This window comes from Ursus americanus, chromosome 33 (assembly GCF_024610735.1).
Source record: "Ursus americanus isolate L20-20 chromosome 33, mUrsAme1.1.p, whole genome shotgun sequence".
Taxonomy (NCBI): Eukaryota; Metazoa; Chordata; class Mammalia; order Carnivora; family Ursidae; genus Ursus; species Ursus americanus.
In genome coordinates, this window is record NC_142159.1 from 19,902,223 (window position 1) to 19,920,197 (window position 17,975).

General features: G+C 48.2%; 1 protein-coding gene across 3 annotated transcripts in view; it reads right to left on the reverse strand.

Annotated features, from left to right (window-relative positions):
• The window catches only part of FHAD1 (forkhead associated phosphopeptide binding domain 1), a 121,886-nt gene that overhangs the window by 76,196 nt on the left and 27,715 nt on the right, over window positions 1–17,975 (reverse strand). For all 3 annotated transcript variants that reach the window (XM_045774711.2, XM_087858297.1, XM_087858298.1), the window contains exons 3-4: window positions 11,878–12,145; window positions 2,745–2,854 (exon numbers count right to left, since the gene is read on the reverse strand). In XM_045774711.2, the coding sequence (XP_045630667.2) occupies window positions 2,745–2,854; window positions 11,878–12,145 (378 nt within the window). The remainder of the gene's footprint in view (window positions 1–2,744; window positions 2,855–11,877; window positions 12,146–17,975) is intronic.

The window sequence follows — 17,975 nt, forward strand, 5'->3', positions numbered from 1 at the left end:
CTTTTCCCTTTCCTCCCTTCTGGTACTTTCTGCCTCCTTGCGTGATTCACATAAAAATTTACTCCAGGTAACTGAGTCTGTAAAATAAATGAGACAGGAATGGTGATTTATTGGTGTGGGCTCGTGTCAACTTTGGGTTGAAAAAAAAATCGCTGGCCGACTTTACCCACAGGTATAATTAACCGAGTTTCCATCTCTCCAAAAGAAAGAGCTCTGCAGCCAAAGAATTTGTTAAGCTTCTCCCCAAAAAGAAAAGAAATCCCCCAAACTTCTCACCAGAAATCATCAATAAAATGCCAAAAAACCAGAAACACAAGTCCCCAGATGTATCTGCAAATGTAGCTACAGAATTTCTGCTTTTAAAGTAGTCCCTGCTCTTCCAGCAGTTTCCCACTGGTTGGAAGGAGGTAGAGTAATTTGTAGGCCAACTCATTTCCTGGGGAGCTGCCCAATGAGCCTCCCGACCTTCCAGCTGCCCGACCCAAGGATGGGCAGGGTTTCTGCCACGAGGAAGCTTCTCTGGCATTGCCAATTGCTGCCAAGGGTCTTTCTTTGAATCCCTGCAAATGCTTGTGGGGAAGTTTCCAGGGAGAGCATCAAACAGATTCCATACTCCTGGGCAGCCGTGCCTGTTTCACCCAATTATGGTCGGCCAGGTGCTGATTAACGATTTATGCAATAAACATGTATCAAGCTGCTCCTACCTGCCAGGCCCTGTGCTGGGCTCTTGAGTATAAAGAAGCCTGTAAGGTGTGGGGTACAGATGCCTCTTCTGTGAGGACCCCAACCTCTTCCTTGAGAGAGTACGCCCCCTTCCGTGTGGTCTTGGTAGGACTGTCAATCATGTGCCCTGCTCCTTCCTGTCCCGCCCCTTGTGCATGTGACCCAAGCTGGTCAATCAGGGTTTTCTCGGCGATCTCGCGCAGCCATCACAGAGGGAAAGGATCATGCCTCCTTTTGGATCACAGACTTTAAATTTATGGGCTTGTGTGCCTGAGTTTGTCTTTTCCAACACATGAAGCCGGTATGGCTACAGAAAGCCAAACTCCGAGGGAAACAGAGGGAAGAGATCCATAGTAGGGAATGTTCTGATATTCTTGCTTAAGCTCCTGTATCTAGCCATGCCTGAAGCTAGTGGGCTTTTTAAACTTTCAAGATGAGCCAATACATGCTTTTTTTTTTTCCCCTTAAGCTAATTTGTTTATTGGTACCTGCATTTGAAGGAGTCCTGGAAAGTCAGGGCATAAATGGCTTATAAATAGAAAAAAAAAAATTATAAGTGCAGTTGCATTCTATTTCCAGTTAAACACTGGGGTGGATTGAAAAATGACCACAAATGCTTTGCAGCTTCTGCCATCAAGCAGAATTGATTTCCCCATTCCCTAAGCTCCGCCGGTCCTATGTCTTGCGTTGACCAATAGAATGTGGTAGAGTGATGTGCGGCACTCTCCAGGCAAGTTCTTAAAAGGCCATATGGCTTCTGTTCTGGCTCCCCGGAAAGCCTGGGGCCACCGTGCTGTGAAGCAGCCCCCGATGATAAACTACGTGCAGAGAGAGGCCCATCATTCCAGGCATGCTGGCTGAGGTCCCAGACCTGGGAATGAGGCCATCCGAGACCACTGGCTGACTACAGTTGCATAAGCGAAGCCAGTGGACACCAGCAGAAGAACATTCTAGGACAACCTGTAGATTCTGGGAAGTAATAAATGGCTGGGTTTTTTTGTTTGTTTGTTTGTTTGTTTGTTTTTGAGTAGGCTTCATACCCCACATGGGGCTTGAACTCATGACTCTGAGCTCAAGAGTCACATCTCTACTGACTGAGCCAGCCAGGCGCCCAATAAAGTGTCGTTCTAAGCCACTATGCCTTGGGGTGGCTTGTGCACGGCAAGAGAGAACTGGTAACAGCGCTGGGTCTGGCTTCTTGCCCTCTGCAATACTTCTCCAAGGTCTGGTCCTGGGACACCTGTCACCTGAAGCCGCAGACCCCCATGCCTGGCCTGGACCCCGAGTGGTTCTGCTCCTCACAAACTCGGAGATTGCCGCTGGCTCAGGCCCTGGTCTTTCAGGAAAGTAAGATATCGCAGGACCGCTTCTTTTAGGATAATTTCAGGTTGTGTCTATGTAGGGAGAAAACCTAGACTCTTCCCAGAATGGCTTGAACTCACCTGCTCTGGCTTCCATTCCCATTTCATCTTGAACCTCTCTGGTTCTTTAACAAACCTCTGTCTTCACTCAGTCCTTGACTTCATTGCTCACTTCTTCCTGCCAGGAAACGTGTTTTTTCCCCACCACTGTGACCACCACTCATGGCTGACCACGCAGTTACTGGGTGGGAGTCAGGAGTACCGGCTTGGCAAGTTAACCAGCCCTAGCTTTGAATCCCAGCTCTGCCCCTCACACTGTGCAAACTTGGGCCAGTTACTGAACCTCTCTGAGCTTCAGCTCCCTCATCTGTAAAGTGAGGGTGATAAAGTTTATTTTGAAGACGGTGAAGATTAATGAGTTAAATGAATGTCAAGGGCACAGGACACAGTCCAGCACACAGGGGGTGCTCAATACTTTGTGCTTGTAGAGGTTATTTGCGATAAAATGGGCAGTTACCATTTTGGTTGAATGCCCCAGGAGTAAAAGGTAGTTTCTTGGAAGTAGTAAAAAAGGCACTTCTAGAGCACAGAGAACAAGAGGCAATCCCTCCACAGTCCCTCCTGCTGCTATAGCTTTGTCCTTCCCCTGAGACCCCTCACCTTATCCTGGTGGGCTGGGTCCTGGTCCACGTAAATGTCCCTGGAAGGTCCTGCCCCGGAAATTCCTTCGACCACTGACTGTTCCGACAGTTCCACAGCATTGGTCCACACTAACGCACAAGATCAACAGAGAGCACACAGGACATTGTGAGTGTCCCTGAGGTCTAGAAGGATCTTTTTAGACCATCTTCATAATTATTTTCCTGCTGTTATTAAAAATGGCAAAGCGGTGTCTACGTTCATTGCAAAACGATGAAGAAGGCATTTCAGAAGTATCAGAAAGGGAAGGACCTGCCTTCTCCCTCTTCTCCAGAGTTAGCTGTGCTGATGCGCTTTGGTGTGTCCCTTTCTAGGCTTTTTCCCATTCCCTGTAAGAGCTGGTGACCTTGGGCAGGTCGTTTACTCTCTAAACCTTAGTTATATAACTTACATGTTACAGTCCGTTATAAACGGCACTTTGAGGATTAAATGAATTAGTGGTGTAGAGCAGGGGTTGGCAAACCACCACGGCGCTAGGGACACATCTGGCCTCCCAGCTGTTTTTGTAAGTAAAGTTTTATTGAAACACAGCCACAGTCATTCGTTTGCACATTATCTATGGCTGCTTTCCAGCTACAAAGGCAGGGTTGAGTAGCTGTGACAGCATAGAGCCCACAGAGCCTAAAATATTTACAGAAAAAGCTTCTCTTTACGGAAGTGTCCCACACCTGAGCACTATATAAACATTAAGCACTAAATGTTAGCGATTTTTTATTGCAATTATATCTTTAAAAAAAATAGATTTCTACTGCAGAGACTTTTTTCCCCAGCTTGATTCTTGCTTTTTCACTTGACAATATATCAAAACCATCTTCCCATGTCAGTATTTGTAGCTATGCTATGTTTTTTTATAACTAGAAGTTTGTACCTTTTAATCCCCTTCATTATTTATACTGTTCTCTTTTAAGATTTTATTTTTATTTTTTTTAAAGATTTTAGTTATTTATTTGAGAGAGAGAGAGAGCACGAACTGGGGGGGGGGAAGAGGGAGAGGGAGGCAGAGGGAGAGGGAGAAGCAGACTCCCTGATGAGCAGGGAGCCTGATGTGGGTCTTGATCCCAGGACCCTAGGAGCATGACCTGAGCCAAAGACAGATGCTTAACCAACTGAGCCACCCAGGTGCCCCAAGATTTTATTTTTAAGTAATCTCTGCATCCAGCGTGAGGCTCAAACCCATGACCCTGAGATCAAGAGTTGCACGCTCCACTGACTGAGCCAGCCGGGCTCCCCTATACTGTATTTTTTTTTTTAAGATTTTATTTATTTATTTGACAGAGAGAGCGAGCCAGCGAGAGAGGGAACACAGGCAGGGGGAGTGGGAGAGGAAGAAGCAGGCTCCCAGCGGAGGAGCCTGATGTGGAGCTCGATCCCAGGACTCTGGGATCACGCCCTGAGCCGAAGGCAGACGCCCAATGACTGAGCCAGCCAGGCACCCCTATACTGTATTTTTTTTATGGTAGTGTTGCAGTACATTGTACAAATGCGCCAAGCATATTGAACTCAGATCCATTTGATAGACGTTAAGGATTTCCTGGGTTTTTTTTTTTTTTTGCTTATTTTATTTTATTTATTTATTTATTTTGCTTATTTCCCCCCAATATCACAAGGGTTGTTCATGACTTTGGGGAGTCCTGGCATTGTTATGTTGGAGGCCCCACTCTGTAACACATGAAACATACCACGATTCACTCACACTAACACTGAATACATTTTGGGGGGGGGGTGTACAAACTTTTGAAAAGATTTCTATATTTCTGCTTTTGAGATCATTTGGCTCTAAGCGGCATGTTTTAAATTTTCGACTGACAGATTTCTGGGCAATCATTGCACATTCTTGTCTCCTTGTGAAGTGAGAAATTGAACCAATTGTTGTCAAAGGCTATGGAACATTAATGAATGTTAACATTAACAACTGATGAAGTACACACCGTCACATTTGTGGACATTTTCTCATTTATTCCCTTTGATTCCACATTTTTTATTTATGCATTTCAGAGCCAACGATTTTCTCCCCCAGGTCTCGACCGTGTTTGTGGACTCCACAAGCATGAGTGGACATAGTCAAAGGCCCATGGCGCCTGGCGAATGCGTGGCCTTGCATGTTGGATGCGTGGCTGTGGCCACAGTGTTTCCTGGGCACATGGAAGGAAAGGGGCCTGGGCTCCCAAGCACCCTCCCTGTGTCTGCACCAGGACAGGCTGGGATACACCTCCTTGTGTAGCTGGACCTTGGGTCACATCCCCTCCCTGGCTAACACCTGCCCTCACTTCCGTCTTTTTACAGGGTCTCAGGCCACGTTCTTCTGGGAATGTACTCTTCCACCACGCTGCTCTCACACTTGTCCCACCCACCGCCCACCCTTGCCACTCACTGTCTCCCTTCCACCTGGAATGCTGTTCCCTTCCCTCTGCACTTTGTGAAGGTCACTTGCCTTTTGGTGCTTGGTTTCGAGTGTCACCCCCTCGGGGCCACCTTCCTGATCCCCCAACTAAGTCGGGGCCTTAGAGTTACGAGCCCGTGGGGTACTGGACATCTCTGCTGCCAGTTGCTGTCATGGTTACCATTTTAGAGATGTTGTTCTGCGATCCTTTTGTTAATGTCAGTCTCCTGAACTGAGTGGTGAGTTCTGTGAGGTTGGGGACCATGTCTCAAGTTTGTGCCCCTTAAAATGAATTGATTAATCCCATCTGACAGATGTGTAAACGGACACAAAGAGAGAAAACCTCTGCCCAAGCTCACAGAGCTGGAAAGAGGCCAAGCTTCAGTGCGAACCCCCACCTGTCTCCATCCTGTGATGTGCTCATGGGCAGGGAAAGGTGCTCAGGAGTATTGTCTAAGAACAAAAAGCTCAGGGCCTGGCCCACTCATAACCAATAACTCCTGAAAGGCTTGCTGGCCACCAGTGCCTTCCATATGTAAATGCCGGGGCTCACAAAATCCCGTGAGGCAGGTGCTGTTACAGCCACACTGAGAAGCCCAGGTGCAGAGAGACAGAGGCCACGCAGACAGTAAGGGGCAGTCAGGCCGGACCCAGTCGGTCTGGCTCCAGAACCAGCGCACACACCCGCAGGCGGGAGGTCCTCCCCAGTGGTGCACGTGTGAATGAGGCAGTGAGTGAGGAATTTAGGAGCTGGTTCACGGTGACGAACCCATCAACAAGAAGCAGTGTTGCATGGACCGTGCCCCATGGAGCGTCTCCCTTCCTGTTGATTGCCAAGGACCGGATTTGGGATTCGCCCGATGGAGTTTTAGTAGCTGCCTGATGAAACCAGTAAAGTGACCAACTGGCCTGGCTTGCCAGGTATTGGGGGCTTCCTGGGATGGGGGACTTCAGTTCCAAGGCCAGCAAAGACCCAGGCAAACTGGGACCAGTGGGTCTCCCCAGAAATAGCTGAGGAAAGAAAGCTCCCTACTTACCCACCCAATTGGTTTCCTGTCTCCATGGCGGAGCCCGACAGTGCTGTGGACAGAAAGGGCTTAGGGAAGAGGGTCTGCTGGGTGTGAGGGCCTCAAAGCTCGGACAGCAGGTATGCTCACACCACCCCTGAGCATGGGCCTTCCATGTTTTGTCAGTATTTTGTGTGTGGGGAGCAGGCCCTGGGCCCATGGCCCAAAGCACCAAGATGGTGACTCCCTCTCTCTGTGGAATACTCTTCCTGCTTCTTCCCCAGGAATTCTGGAAGCTGGCTTCGGGTAAGGGAGAGGGGCGCGGGTAAGGGGGAGGGGCAAGGGCAAGGGCGGCGGAACAGAGTAAGGGGCAACAGAAGGGCTTCCTGGATAATGTCACTGAGCAGGTCTGTCTGATAGAAAACTAAAGAGAGCTACATAAGAGAATTTAAACTTCTCTAGTACTAGTCACGTTAAAAAGGTAAAAAGATGAAACTGATTTTGAAATGTATTTTATCTAACCCAGTACGTTAAAACATTATCCATTCAACACGTAATCAAGACCAAAAAGATGGAGGTGTTTTACGTTTGTCTTCTTTTGGGCACCAAGTCTTTGAAATCCAGGTTCTTTTACACTTAAAGCGCCTCTGGATTTGGAAGTTGCATTTTCAACGGGAAGACTTGATCTGTATTTGGGCTTCACCAAAACTTGCAGTTGAAGAAGCAGATTTGCATCCTCAACACGTTCCAGGGATACTTTAAGCCTTCCAATAACTGAATCAGGTATCGGTTTTGAAATTTAAATTAATGCAAATTAAACATTTCAGTTCCTCTGCCCCTTAGCCGCCTTAGCTCAGTCCGCGTGTGGCTGGTGGCTACCGCATCAGAAAGCACAGGCCTGGAACATTTCTCCTTCTGTTCTCCTTTACTTGATATCTCCTTTCCTGCCAACATCTATAACTGGATTTTTTTTTTAAAGGAATACGGGAGAAGTGAGATTTAAAAAAAAAAAACAATGATTCTATGGTGCGGGCTTTGATTAAAACATCCAGCCGAATTCTGTGGCACGTTAGTGACTGTCCCAAGGCCTATGGCTTAGTTTTTCAATATTCAGCAGAGGCTGTTTGATGCTATGTCTGTACGATTTGTTTACCTTTCGACCTAGGGGTGGTCCGTTGCCCTCATCAGGAGTCCCCACGCCTGGGGCGGCCAGGCAGCATCACATTGGACAGGCCACAGTCCAGAGGCAGCTATGACACCTGAGGCTTTCCTAATTAGCAAACCGAAGGCCAGAGATGGGTTTTTATTGGTAAAATTGGTGGCCCGTGACCTTGTACGCTCTATGTTAGAAATGGGTTCCCAGTGGTCACATGAAAGAAGGTACTGCCTGTAGGTCAGTTGAAGTACTGGGGAGCCCCTCCTTTGTGCTCTCCAGGAGGGACCTGTGTCCAGTCTTGGTTTAGATCTCTGCCATCTGAGGCCATCTCTGGGGGTAACTCCAGATGCCCCAGTGACCTTGTCCTGGCTGCCCTGAGTGAGCCTTTTCTACCAGGTGACAGCCAGAGCCCTAACAGGACAGACAGCCTGCACTTGATCAAACCTACAGAGTAGGCTGAACGCTCTTGAAGGCATGTTTACTGGAAGTCTGCATGGGGTGGAATTCATCTGAGACTTTCTTTATATCCAGGCAGGCAGGTGCTGGAGCAGCCTCCCCCACCCGCCCCAGACGCCTTTACTGACTCCTGTTACCTTTCAAAGAGAACCCAAGGGCCATGTATGACCAAACTGGCTTAACTCAGTTCAAGATAAACCCTCTAGCTGCCGGATCATTTGGAGGTCCCAGTGGGGAGAATCCTGAGGGAGGGATGGGATGGCTGGGGCAGTGGGATGGCAGAAGTGGGGAACAGAGGTGCTTTAAGGAGTTTCAAGCTACAACTATATACCAAATGGGAGAGAAGTTGCTTCAATATTTTAACAACTGTCTGGCTCTCCTGGAATTTATCAGATAATTATCGGTCCTCACCAGGGACAGCATGTGTGTACCTGCATTGTGGCTTTAGGATTTGGACTGGGTACCTTTCATTGTGTGGTGGTCAGCCTCTAAGAGGGCACCAGTGGTTCTTAACTCCTGGTATTCACACCCTCGGATTGTCCTCTCCAACAGTGGATGGACTTTGCAATGGTCCGATCAGTGGCCATGATGAAATACCATAGACTGGGCAACTTAAGCAATGGAATGATATTCCTTACAGCCTGGAGGCTAGGAGTCCAAGATCAAGATGCCATCAGGGTTGGTTTCCCCTGAGGCCTCTTCATGGCTTATAGATGGCTACTTTCTTTCTGTGTCTTCACATGGTATTTCCTCCATGTATAGGTATCCCTGGTTGGTCGGTCGGTCGGTCGGTCTCTCTTTTTCTTCTTACAAGGATCCCTGTGATGTGGTGGCAGGAAGTTATATAGCACATTGCCTGTGGTGATGTGGAAAACAGAGAATGTTCCTAATGAACTGGGGATGGAGCCCAGGCAGAGTGCCACCTGCCACCTTCCTGGCACTTACTGTGAGCTGCGGGAGGGGAGGGAGGCCAACGGAGGGACTGTTGAGCCACAAGGAGCTGGGACTTGATTGGGCTTGAAGATTCCCTGCCTCTCCACATGGCACATGCAATGGAAGACATAGGTTCTGGGCAAAGATCAAGTCCAGAGTACTCTCAGGAAAACGTGCTCCAAAGACGAAGCTGTGTGCATGACTGTTATATCCTTTGTCAAGAACACAGAACGATCTGAGCTGGTGTCTCAGGGAACGATTTGGGCAAAGCATAGGGCTTCTAAGAAGTGTTGTCTCTCCCACTCTTGGCAGAAGCCCAGGGCAGAGGAGCGCTTGTGTCAAAGGAATATGTGGGCATGGCTTTTGCCTACTAGGCTGAACCCCAATAAGGAACACTACTGGGATGCCTGGGTGGCTCAGTCGGTTAAACGTCTGCCTTCAGCTTGGGTCATGATCCCAGGGTCCTGGGACCGAGTCCTGCATCGGGTTCCTTGCTCAGCGAGGAGGCTGCTTCTCCCTCTGCCTGCCACTCTCCCTGCTTGTGCTCTCTCCCTCTCTCTCACTCTCTGACAAATAAATAAATAAAATCTTAAAAAAAAAAAAAAAGGAACACTACCGATGTGGACTGAGGGAGTCAGAGACCCACAAAAGAAAAAGAAGCCTATGAACCCCACACGTCTATAGGCAGGTAGCTGGCTACAGAACTATGCAGTTGCAAACATGTGATGCCTTTCACGGAAGAGGTAGGAGGACTCAGAGGGCTGATCCAAGGAACCAGAGAGCAGAGGCGAGAGCCACAGAGGGTCATTTCTGGGCAAGAATAGGTCTAAGTCCTAATCAGGGAACTTCCAACATTTTCCTGGCTGGATTTCAGAATTGCTTTGGGCCAAGGACTCCTGTGTGTTTGTTTTTCCCTTTTGAACGAAGGCGTGTCCACAGCAGTATGCTCTGTCTGTCCCACCAGTGTACGTTGGGTGTGTGAGGGACAGACGACCCGTCTCTTTAGTCCACAGGTCTTCGGATTGCTGGAAATGGTACTTGAAAAGCTGAATTTAAGGAGCTACACCCAGTGAGCACCATCTGTACCTGGACTTGATTTAGATGATGAGATTCTGGGATTTAGGCTGATGCTGGAATAGAGTGAGACTTTGGGGGAACTCAGGAGAGGGTGAGGGAGCTGTACAAGTGGGGGGGGGGGGTGTGAATCATTGAGGACCAGAGGGCAGACTGTGGTAGCCAGTCCCTAGGAGAGGGCTGCCAATAATTCTTGCCTCCTGGTATTCAGGCCCATGGGCCGTCTTCTCCCACACTGGATGGAGCTGACTTGTGTAATGACAGAGTGGCTTCTGAGACTTGGTCCTAAGAGACGTTGTCATTTCCATCTTGCTCTCTTGGATCACTTGCTCAGGAAGAGCCAACTGCTATTCCATGAGGATTCACCAGCAGCTCTCTGGATAGGTCCGTATGGTGAGGACCTGGGGCCTCCTGCCAACAGCCATGTGAGTGCGCCATCTTGGAAGCAGATCCTCTGGCCCCGGTCAAGCCTTCAGATAACTGCAGTCCTGGCCAACAGCTTACCTGCAACCTTCTAAGTAACCCTGAGCCCCAGCCACCCTGCTAAGCTGCTCCCAAATTCCTGACCCACAGAAACTGTATCAGACAATACACGTTTGGGGTTTTGTGTGTGTGTGTGTGTATGTTTGCTTTAGGCCACTAAGTTTTGGGAGAATGTGTCATGCAGCAATTGATAACTTATATACATGGCATGTTAATTCTACATCAAAAAGACCAAAACTGTTGAACTCTGGTCACTGGTATATATACTAACATATTAAGGGGGAAGACTACAGATGTGTGCAATTTATTTTGAAACACATCAAAAAATAAGATGGATTAATGAATGAGTAGAAGGATGGTTAGACAGATACGCAAGACAGTATAGCAAAATGTTAATGATGGAATTAGGTGGGAGGTTCTCTGTCACATTCATTTTACTTTGCTGTATGTTTGACAATTTTCATATTTATAAAATGTAGGGGGGAAATGGCTGAGTAATTTCATTTGATGCTGATGGCACATAAGGGTTCATCTGATGATGATGATGATGATTAAGAAGATGATATAACTGCGTTTCATTTACTCCTCCATTTGTATATTTCACAACAATAACTATTCTTGAATGGCTGAGGGAGGTGATTAGGTGAATGGTCCTGAGTGACACCAGGAGAGGCTGTGGAGCCACAGAGACACCTGGGGACTCCAAGGGGTCTGGGGCTGGGATGCAGAGGGCAGAGAATGGGATCTTCCACATCACAGGCCTGGAGGAAATCGGAATCATGCCAGGGACTAAGTCAAACCTGTTGGTGAGGCCAAGAGGACAGTGACAGGGAGGAAGTCCCCTCCCCAAATGCCACGAGGCCTTCTAGGGAAGAGGGTGAGCAAAGGAAACTGTGAAGGCTGGTTCCCAAAGTGCCCAGGCTGTGAGTGACAGTGACAGTGACTGAGATAACCAGCCTTAAATTTGACTGACAAATGTTAGATTGGACTAAATTGAATATGTCACGTCTGGGAGGTAATTTTCCTCGATAAGCCTCAGCCTCCACTCACCTGTAAAATGGTAATAAAATATTTAAAAACCTCCTAAGGCTGTTGTGGCCAAGGGGGATTTCAGGTGCCAATATTTCTGCACATGTGAGTCAAAGCTGTAAGTTTACAGTCCTGCTACGCATTCACCTATAAGCACACACACACTGACACACACCCACACACTCGCCACAGGGGCACGGACGTCTGCCTGTGTGCAGAGCATGAAGTCTGAATAGGCCCCAAAAAGCCAACAGGGGGTATTGGGTGATGAGGGTGATAAATGATCTTTAACTATTTTCTTACTTTCTGTTTATCCCTGATTTTTTTTTTAAAGGAGGTTCCCCCCTGGGCTTTTGCCAACACGGGGCTTGAACCCACCACCCTGAGATCAAGACCTAAGCTGAGATCAAGAGTCGGATGCTCAACCGAATGAGCCCACCAGGCATCCCTACCCCCGATTTTCTCACAATTAACTAGTTCTACTTTTAGAATTGGAGAAAATAAGCATAAACCAAGCCCCACCCTTGAGGCTCTCAGCCCATCCCCAAAGCCACCAGGGGAAGCACGCATGAATACCTTGCTTGATGACGGGAGGCCTGTGAGTGTTATCCACCACAAAGGAGAACATCTTCCCACCAGCACTCACAGGCCGCTTGTGGGAGGCAGGCGGGACCATGGTAGGTCTGGGAAACCCCTGGGACCAGCTCCTCTGCACTGGTGTTGGCCGGATGCCCGGGTGGAAGGGCATCTGTGGTGGTGAGGGTGACTGTTTCGACTGCTGTGTGGCTCGAGGTGGCTGTGGTCTTGGCCAAGGTACCGAGCCACTCATCCAGGGGAAGGAGACCTACAGGGGCAGACAAGAAGGTCAGAGGAGGTTCCGATCTGCTGGAGCTGGTCTCCACTCTTGTCCCAGCCCTATAATTGCTGCCCTAGGGCTCAACTTATAAGTCTCTTCCCCCAGGAAGCCCTCCCAGTCTCTCCCCAAGTTTGGGACGGTGGTCCCCACCATGGGTCACGTTGCACGCTATTGCACCACCATTAATTGGGGGCAGCCTTCATGCCAGGCATCCTGCCAGGAGGTTCACGTGCATTGCCCTATTTAATACACCCAACGCTCTGTCATGAGGCTGGGGCTGAGCAAGACCTCGTGACTTTCCAAGATCGCAGATTTGCAGGTGAGCCTCTGAGCTGGTAGAATGTCACCTCTAAGAGAAGAGGGCTTTTGTCTACCTTGCTCACCCCTTATCCTCAGCACCTAGAATGAGTGCCTGCCACATACAGAGCAGGCCCTCGAATACTGGGTGAAAGAATGAATGAACAAATCACTGAGATTCACACCCAGCTTTCTAGGATCCTCTCCCCCCCAGCCCGCTTTCTTCCCATCCACACTGCCCATCTCTTGGGCACTTCTATGCCATCTGTCCTCTGAAGCCGAGCTCTGGCATGGCATGGATCCTCAATGTCTCGTTAACCTTTGATCCTCGACGTCTATCACACCTGATTCTTGGGAGATGCTCCGTAAATATCTACCAAGGGAATGTTTCAGCATCTGACCTGTGGAAGATGTCTGCAGCTACTGTCATTGGGAAGCACACCCAACTCCATCTAACCGCGGACAAGCACACGCCGAGAGGGGCTGACACCTGGCTTGTGCCTCGGTTTCATGCCTCAGTCGTGGCTTCTCCCTGGGCCTAGTGGTTAAACAATGACATTGGGGTGGGCTATCATTCATTGCTCTTTCCTTATCCGTCCCTCACAATAGCCCTGTAGGTCTCCTGATTCCTACTGCACAAACTGAGCCTTGGTGAGGCTAAGGAATTGACCCAGGCTCAGGTAGTGATGGGGAGGGAACTGGGATCGAGGCCTGATGACTCCTGTCTCTGTCGCTATCTCAACCCTAACTCCCTTCTCTTGGCAGAAAAAACACACTAAGTTCAAATGTTTGTCACCTGTGTAGGGCCACACATCTATTCCCCCCAGCTCACATTTATCCCGTAGACTGGAGAGAATATGAGCTCAGAAGCACATAAAGAGAAACAGACACTTCCAAAATATGAGCCCCAGCTTACAGAGCTTTGCTTGGATTTTATTCAAGAGGAAGGGTCTCCGCTCACTCAGGCTCCTGAACCAAGCTTTCAACTCCAGTCTTTCCCCAGCAAGTTAAGGATCCTGTGCGTTCCCTCTGGAGACTCTCTCTTGGAGTCGGTGAGAACAGCGTTCAGGGAAATCAAGCTCCAACTGCCTGGAGACATCTGGCCCAGCATTCCTAAGGCTACTGGCCCACTTTACATCTGCTTAGGGAACGCACTTGGCAGGGTACCGGGACTCTGTTACCTTCTGTGCAGTTTCGAATTTCTCTCTGCTGTCAACACCTTAGTCTCTCCATCTGTGCCTTCCTCCTGTCTTCACTCTCCGCGGCTGAGGTGTCCTGCCCTGCACTGACTTCTCCATCCATCCTGTCCCTTCCCTTCCCCACCTCTTGCCTCAGTCATTCCTACAACCTTTTCCTTTCAGTTTAATAAATATTTATTGAACGAATGGGCTAAAGGTGACAAAGGGTAAATTGTTACGTGGTTGACCCCCAGCCTGCTGGAAAACAAGCCTAGTGGTTACTGGTAGCGGCGGAGGAACTCTCTTTCGTGCTGGGGTCCTCAGGTAACCAGCTCACCACTAAACTGCGAGGGTGCCGGCAGCAGTGAACACGGCGGGGGTCTCCCGGGCTCCGCTTCGCTGGTGCTCAGGCCAGAACCCACTCAGGTCTCTTGGAGACTCTGGGGGGAATCTCCTGCCCAATCGCTGAGCTCCTTGTTTTGGGTGGGGCTACACACTCAGCCAATCACATCCCCCAGTCAACGTGATTGGTTCAGTAGTGGGGCATGTGATCCAATCAGAGCCAAGGAGACCCAGGGAGCTGAGGCTGGAAGCCAGGATCTGGAAAGACCTCCCAGACTGGAGAATGTAGTCTCCCCCATGAGGGAGTGGGGCCCAGGCACGGAGAGATGGAAGCTGTTGGTATTTTAATCTGGTAAATCACACATAACATAAAATTTGCCATCTTAACCATTTTTAAGTGCAGGGTCCAGGAGTGTTAAGGACACTCACGTTGCTGGGAGACAGATCCTCAGAAAGCTTCCATCTTGCAAAACTGAAACTCTGTCCCCATTAAACACCATCCCCCCTCCCCAGCCCCTGGCACCCACCAGTCCACTTTCTGTCTCTATGAATTTGACTCTCTAGGTACGTCAGGTAAATGGAATCACACAGCATTTGTCTTTTGGTGACTGGCTCATTTCACTGAGCAGCAGGTCCTCAAGGTTCATCCACGTTGTAGCACGTGTCAGAATTCCCTTCCTTTTTGTATACATCACACATTTTGCTTATCCATTCAGTGTCAACGGGCACTTGGGTTGTTTCCACTCTGGCTATTGTGACCACGCTGCTGTGAACATGGACGTGCACACGGGGAAGCTGGCTGTGAGCCCTGGCTTGGGTGGTGCCCTGAGCCACTCAGCCCCGGGAGGCCAGCTAGAGCAGCACAGAGCCCTAACGGTAGGGTCTCTAACGGGGGAGGGGCCAGGGACACATAAATGCAGCAAAGACTCCAATCGTCTTTTTTGGGTTCAAAAATCAAACTATAAAGCTTTTTGTTTTCTTTCTCAAGCTTGTTGACTGCGATGGCTTTAGTTGGAAGGTCGGAGCTGATTTTGTCTGGTTTGCCTGCTCGCTCTATAATAAGCCAGGTCAAGGTTTTCTCAGAAATTGCTGCCAGTAACTACAAGGAAACAGGCAGGGGTAAAGCAAACACAAGAAAAAGACTCACATTAAAACCTGGTGCTGGGCTGTGCTCACATTAGAATGTACACAGAGCCTGGGGTCAAGGTCAGTTATCAAGTCTGGTTTTAGAAACTTTAGTTTAAAAATACATGTTAATGCCTTTTCTCGTTCTTTTCCCCTGCCTTTTCTCTGACCATATGGCATATTGCATGTTTTTTTGTTTTGTTTTTGAGGGAGCATATGGGATGTTCCTGATTTCTTCCACACTATCTTCAAAATAGCAGGTTGTCAACCACCTAGATTACCCATGACACACCTATTACTGAATTTTATCAGCTTGAACAAACGCCTGTCAATGATTTACTCAAGAAAACATAATACGTTTTTTTCAGATTATCTACTTGTTCTTTGTGTTATCTTTCCAATATGTGCTTCTGGCTCTGTAAAAGGTGCAGGCTGAATGGGACACCCTAAAATAATCAAGGTAGTTTGCATATAGGGTGCCTACAGGATGCACACATTCTGCCAGGACTCCCTGGAAGCTGGGTAGAAGAGTGAAGTAGACCTTGCCCTTGGAGAGCCCGTCACCAGCTCTGCCGTTGGTAATTGCTGATACTTTTAGGGCTATGAGCTACCATGTCGAGAAGCCACACATGTGCTGGAGACTGTGCTGTGCACTGAACATATGTGTTTTCATCTAATCGCCAGGATACTCTTGGAGGTGGAGAGGCATTTTTACCCCCATGTTGTGGATAAGAAAGTGCAGCTCAGAGAGGTTAAGTGACTTGCCCAAGGTCCCACAGCCAGGAAGCAGTGATGCTGTCTGACTCGAATACCTGTGCTCTCAGAGCTCTGAGGTTATTTGAAGTCATGATTTTATACCCAGGGAGGACCAGGGCATGTCCTCTGTACCAGAGGTGTGCTGGGGCCAGCCGCTGCCGGTTCATGAGAGCCAGTTACTACGTGCCCAGGAATTTCTTGAGCTGGTTGATAAACACAGCCATTAATAAAAATCAAATTATACAAACATACAATTAAATGATATTAGAAACAAAGGTAAAAGATAGCTAAAACTCACCCTTCCTAATTATTTTACTATATTTTATTATTATCTGTACTCTTGAGGTTATTTGACTCTACGTATGTGTGTAATACTGCTCGTCTCTCTGCATCTCTGTATTCAGTAATGTCTCACTGGTCACTTGACATTGGCCTTGGCGGAAGTATTTACACCCCAGAAATCAGGGAACACTGTAAATCAAAGCTCGATCTTTTTTGTTTTGCTGATCGTCTACACGTAAGGAAGGTCTGGAGAAAATGTTAACAGTATAAATTATACAAAAGCATGTTGTGTCTAGAGCCATTAGATTACGAGTAGCATGTAAAACTGACGAAATAGTTCTTCAGGAAGTATTCGAAATCTATTCTCTGGCACAGCAAAGAGGTCATTGATAAACACGTGAAGACCCAGCATACATCTTCCTTGTTTCACTTTTGTCTTACTCGGGGATGCAAACAAGGATATCCACCCACGTTCAGGTTGGGAACCCGCTTTCTCGTCAGTCGTGAAGGTAAGTTGGCTGCGGGTGTGAGCATTCAGCCAGTCAGTGAAAGTGCTCTGTGAGTCGACTGGCTGTACGCAGCTTACGATAAAGAGCAGTGTATATTTTGTTATTATCTGTAGAGAATGTTACACATTCTTTCCATCAGTAAACTTTATGCTCTATACGCATACTTCACTTTTTCCAGAGAGCCGCTGGGAAGCATTTTCCAGCGAAGCATGGCTGTGCCCAGCACCCCGCACCGTGCCTGGGATTCTGGGGGTGGGGCGGGGAAAATACACTACAAGCCTGGCACATCTTGTAATTGCAGAAACTAAGGAGATCCTCCAAAGTCAAGGGTGGGGACCTGTCAAGGGACACGGCAACCAACCTCAAAGAGCCCGCAGTGGCCAAGCCTGGAGTTATTCGAGCAACAAGACAGACGATGTAGGACTGGACCATCACCCAAAGTATACACTTTGTTCATGTATATAACCAGTTCACACTGATATAAATACATGATTCAGGAAATACATAAATGGGAAAGGAGAGACAAACTTCCTTACAGAAGGATTTAGCATATGTAGATAGGCCCCCTCCTGGGAGGTGGAGCTTAATTCCCACTGTCTGCCCCTTCCTCCCCTCTCCTGTGGGGGTGGGCTATGCTCATGACCCGCTTCCAGACACTAGAGTATGGAAAGGGAAAAGTAGTAACTTTCTAGTGGAGAAACCTGGCAAAGACCAGCTTAGCCAAGTGAAGAAGTTAACATCCCCAGGGATGTCATGTGAATATTGGGTCCCCCCTGATACGTGACAAGGACACTCCATCTTTGTGGCATGTTTTCCGAAAACCATAACCCCAGTCGAATAAAAGAAAAGGATCAAGCAAATCAGATATGAACACAATCCAATCCAATCAAGTATCCTGGAAAATGACACCTGGTCAGTACTCCTTAAGACCCTCGAGGTCATGAAAGACAGACCAAGAAACTGTCACAGACCAGAGGAGGTTAAGAAGACATAGTGACAAAAGGCAGCGTGGTGTCCTGTGTTGGGTCCTGGAGCCTGAAGTTCAGGTAATAATCATGGGCCAATGTTGGTGTCTTGGTTTAGAAGACTGTACTGTGGTAATGTAAAATGCTTAAAATGGGGGAAGTGGAGGGAGAGGTATACAAGAACTCTCTGTACTATCATTACAACTTTTACATAAATCTAGAAATTATTCCAAAAGGAAAACGTTATTTACTTAAGGGGGGAAAGCAGCTTTGAGTTACCAGGAGAAAACTACAAAATCCTTATGTAACTACTAATGTAGCTTAATGATGGGAGAGTTCTCTGGGACTGCTTCCAGCCCCAGAA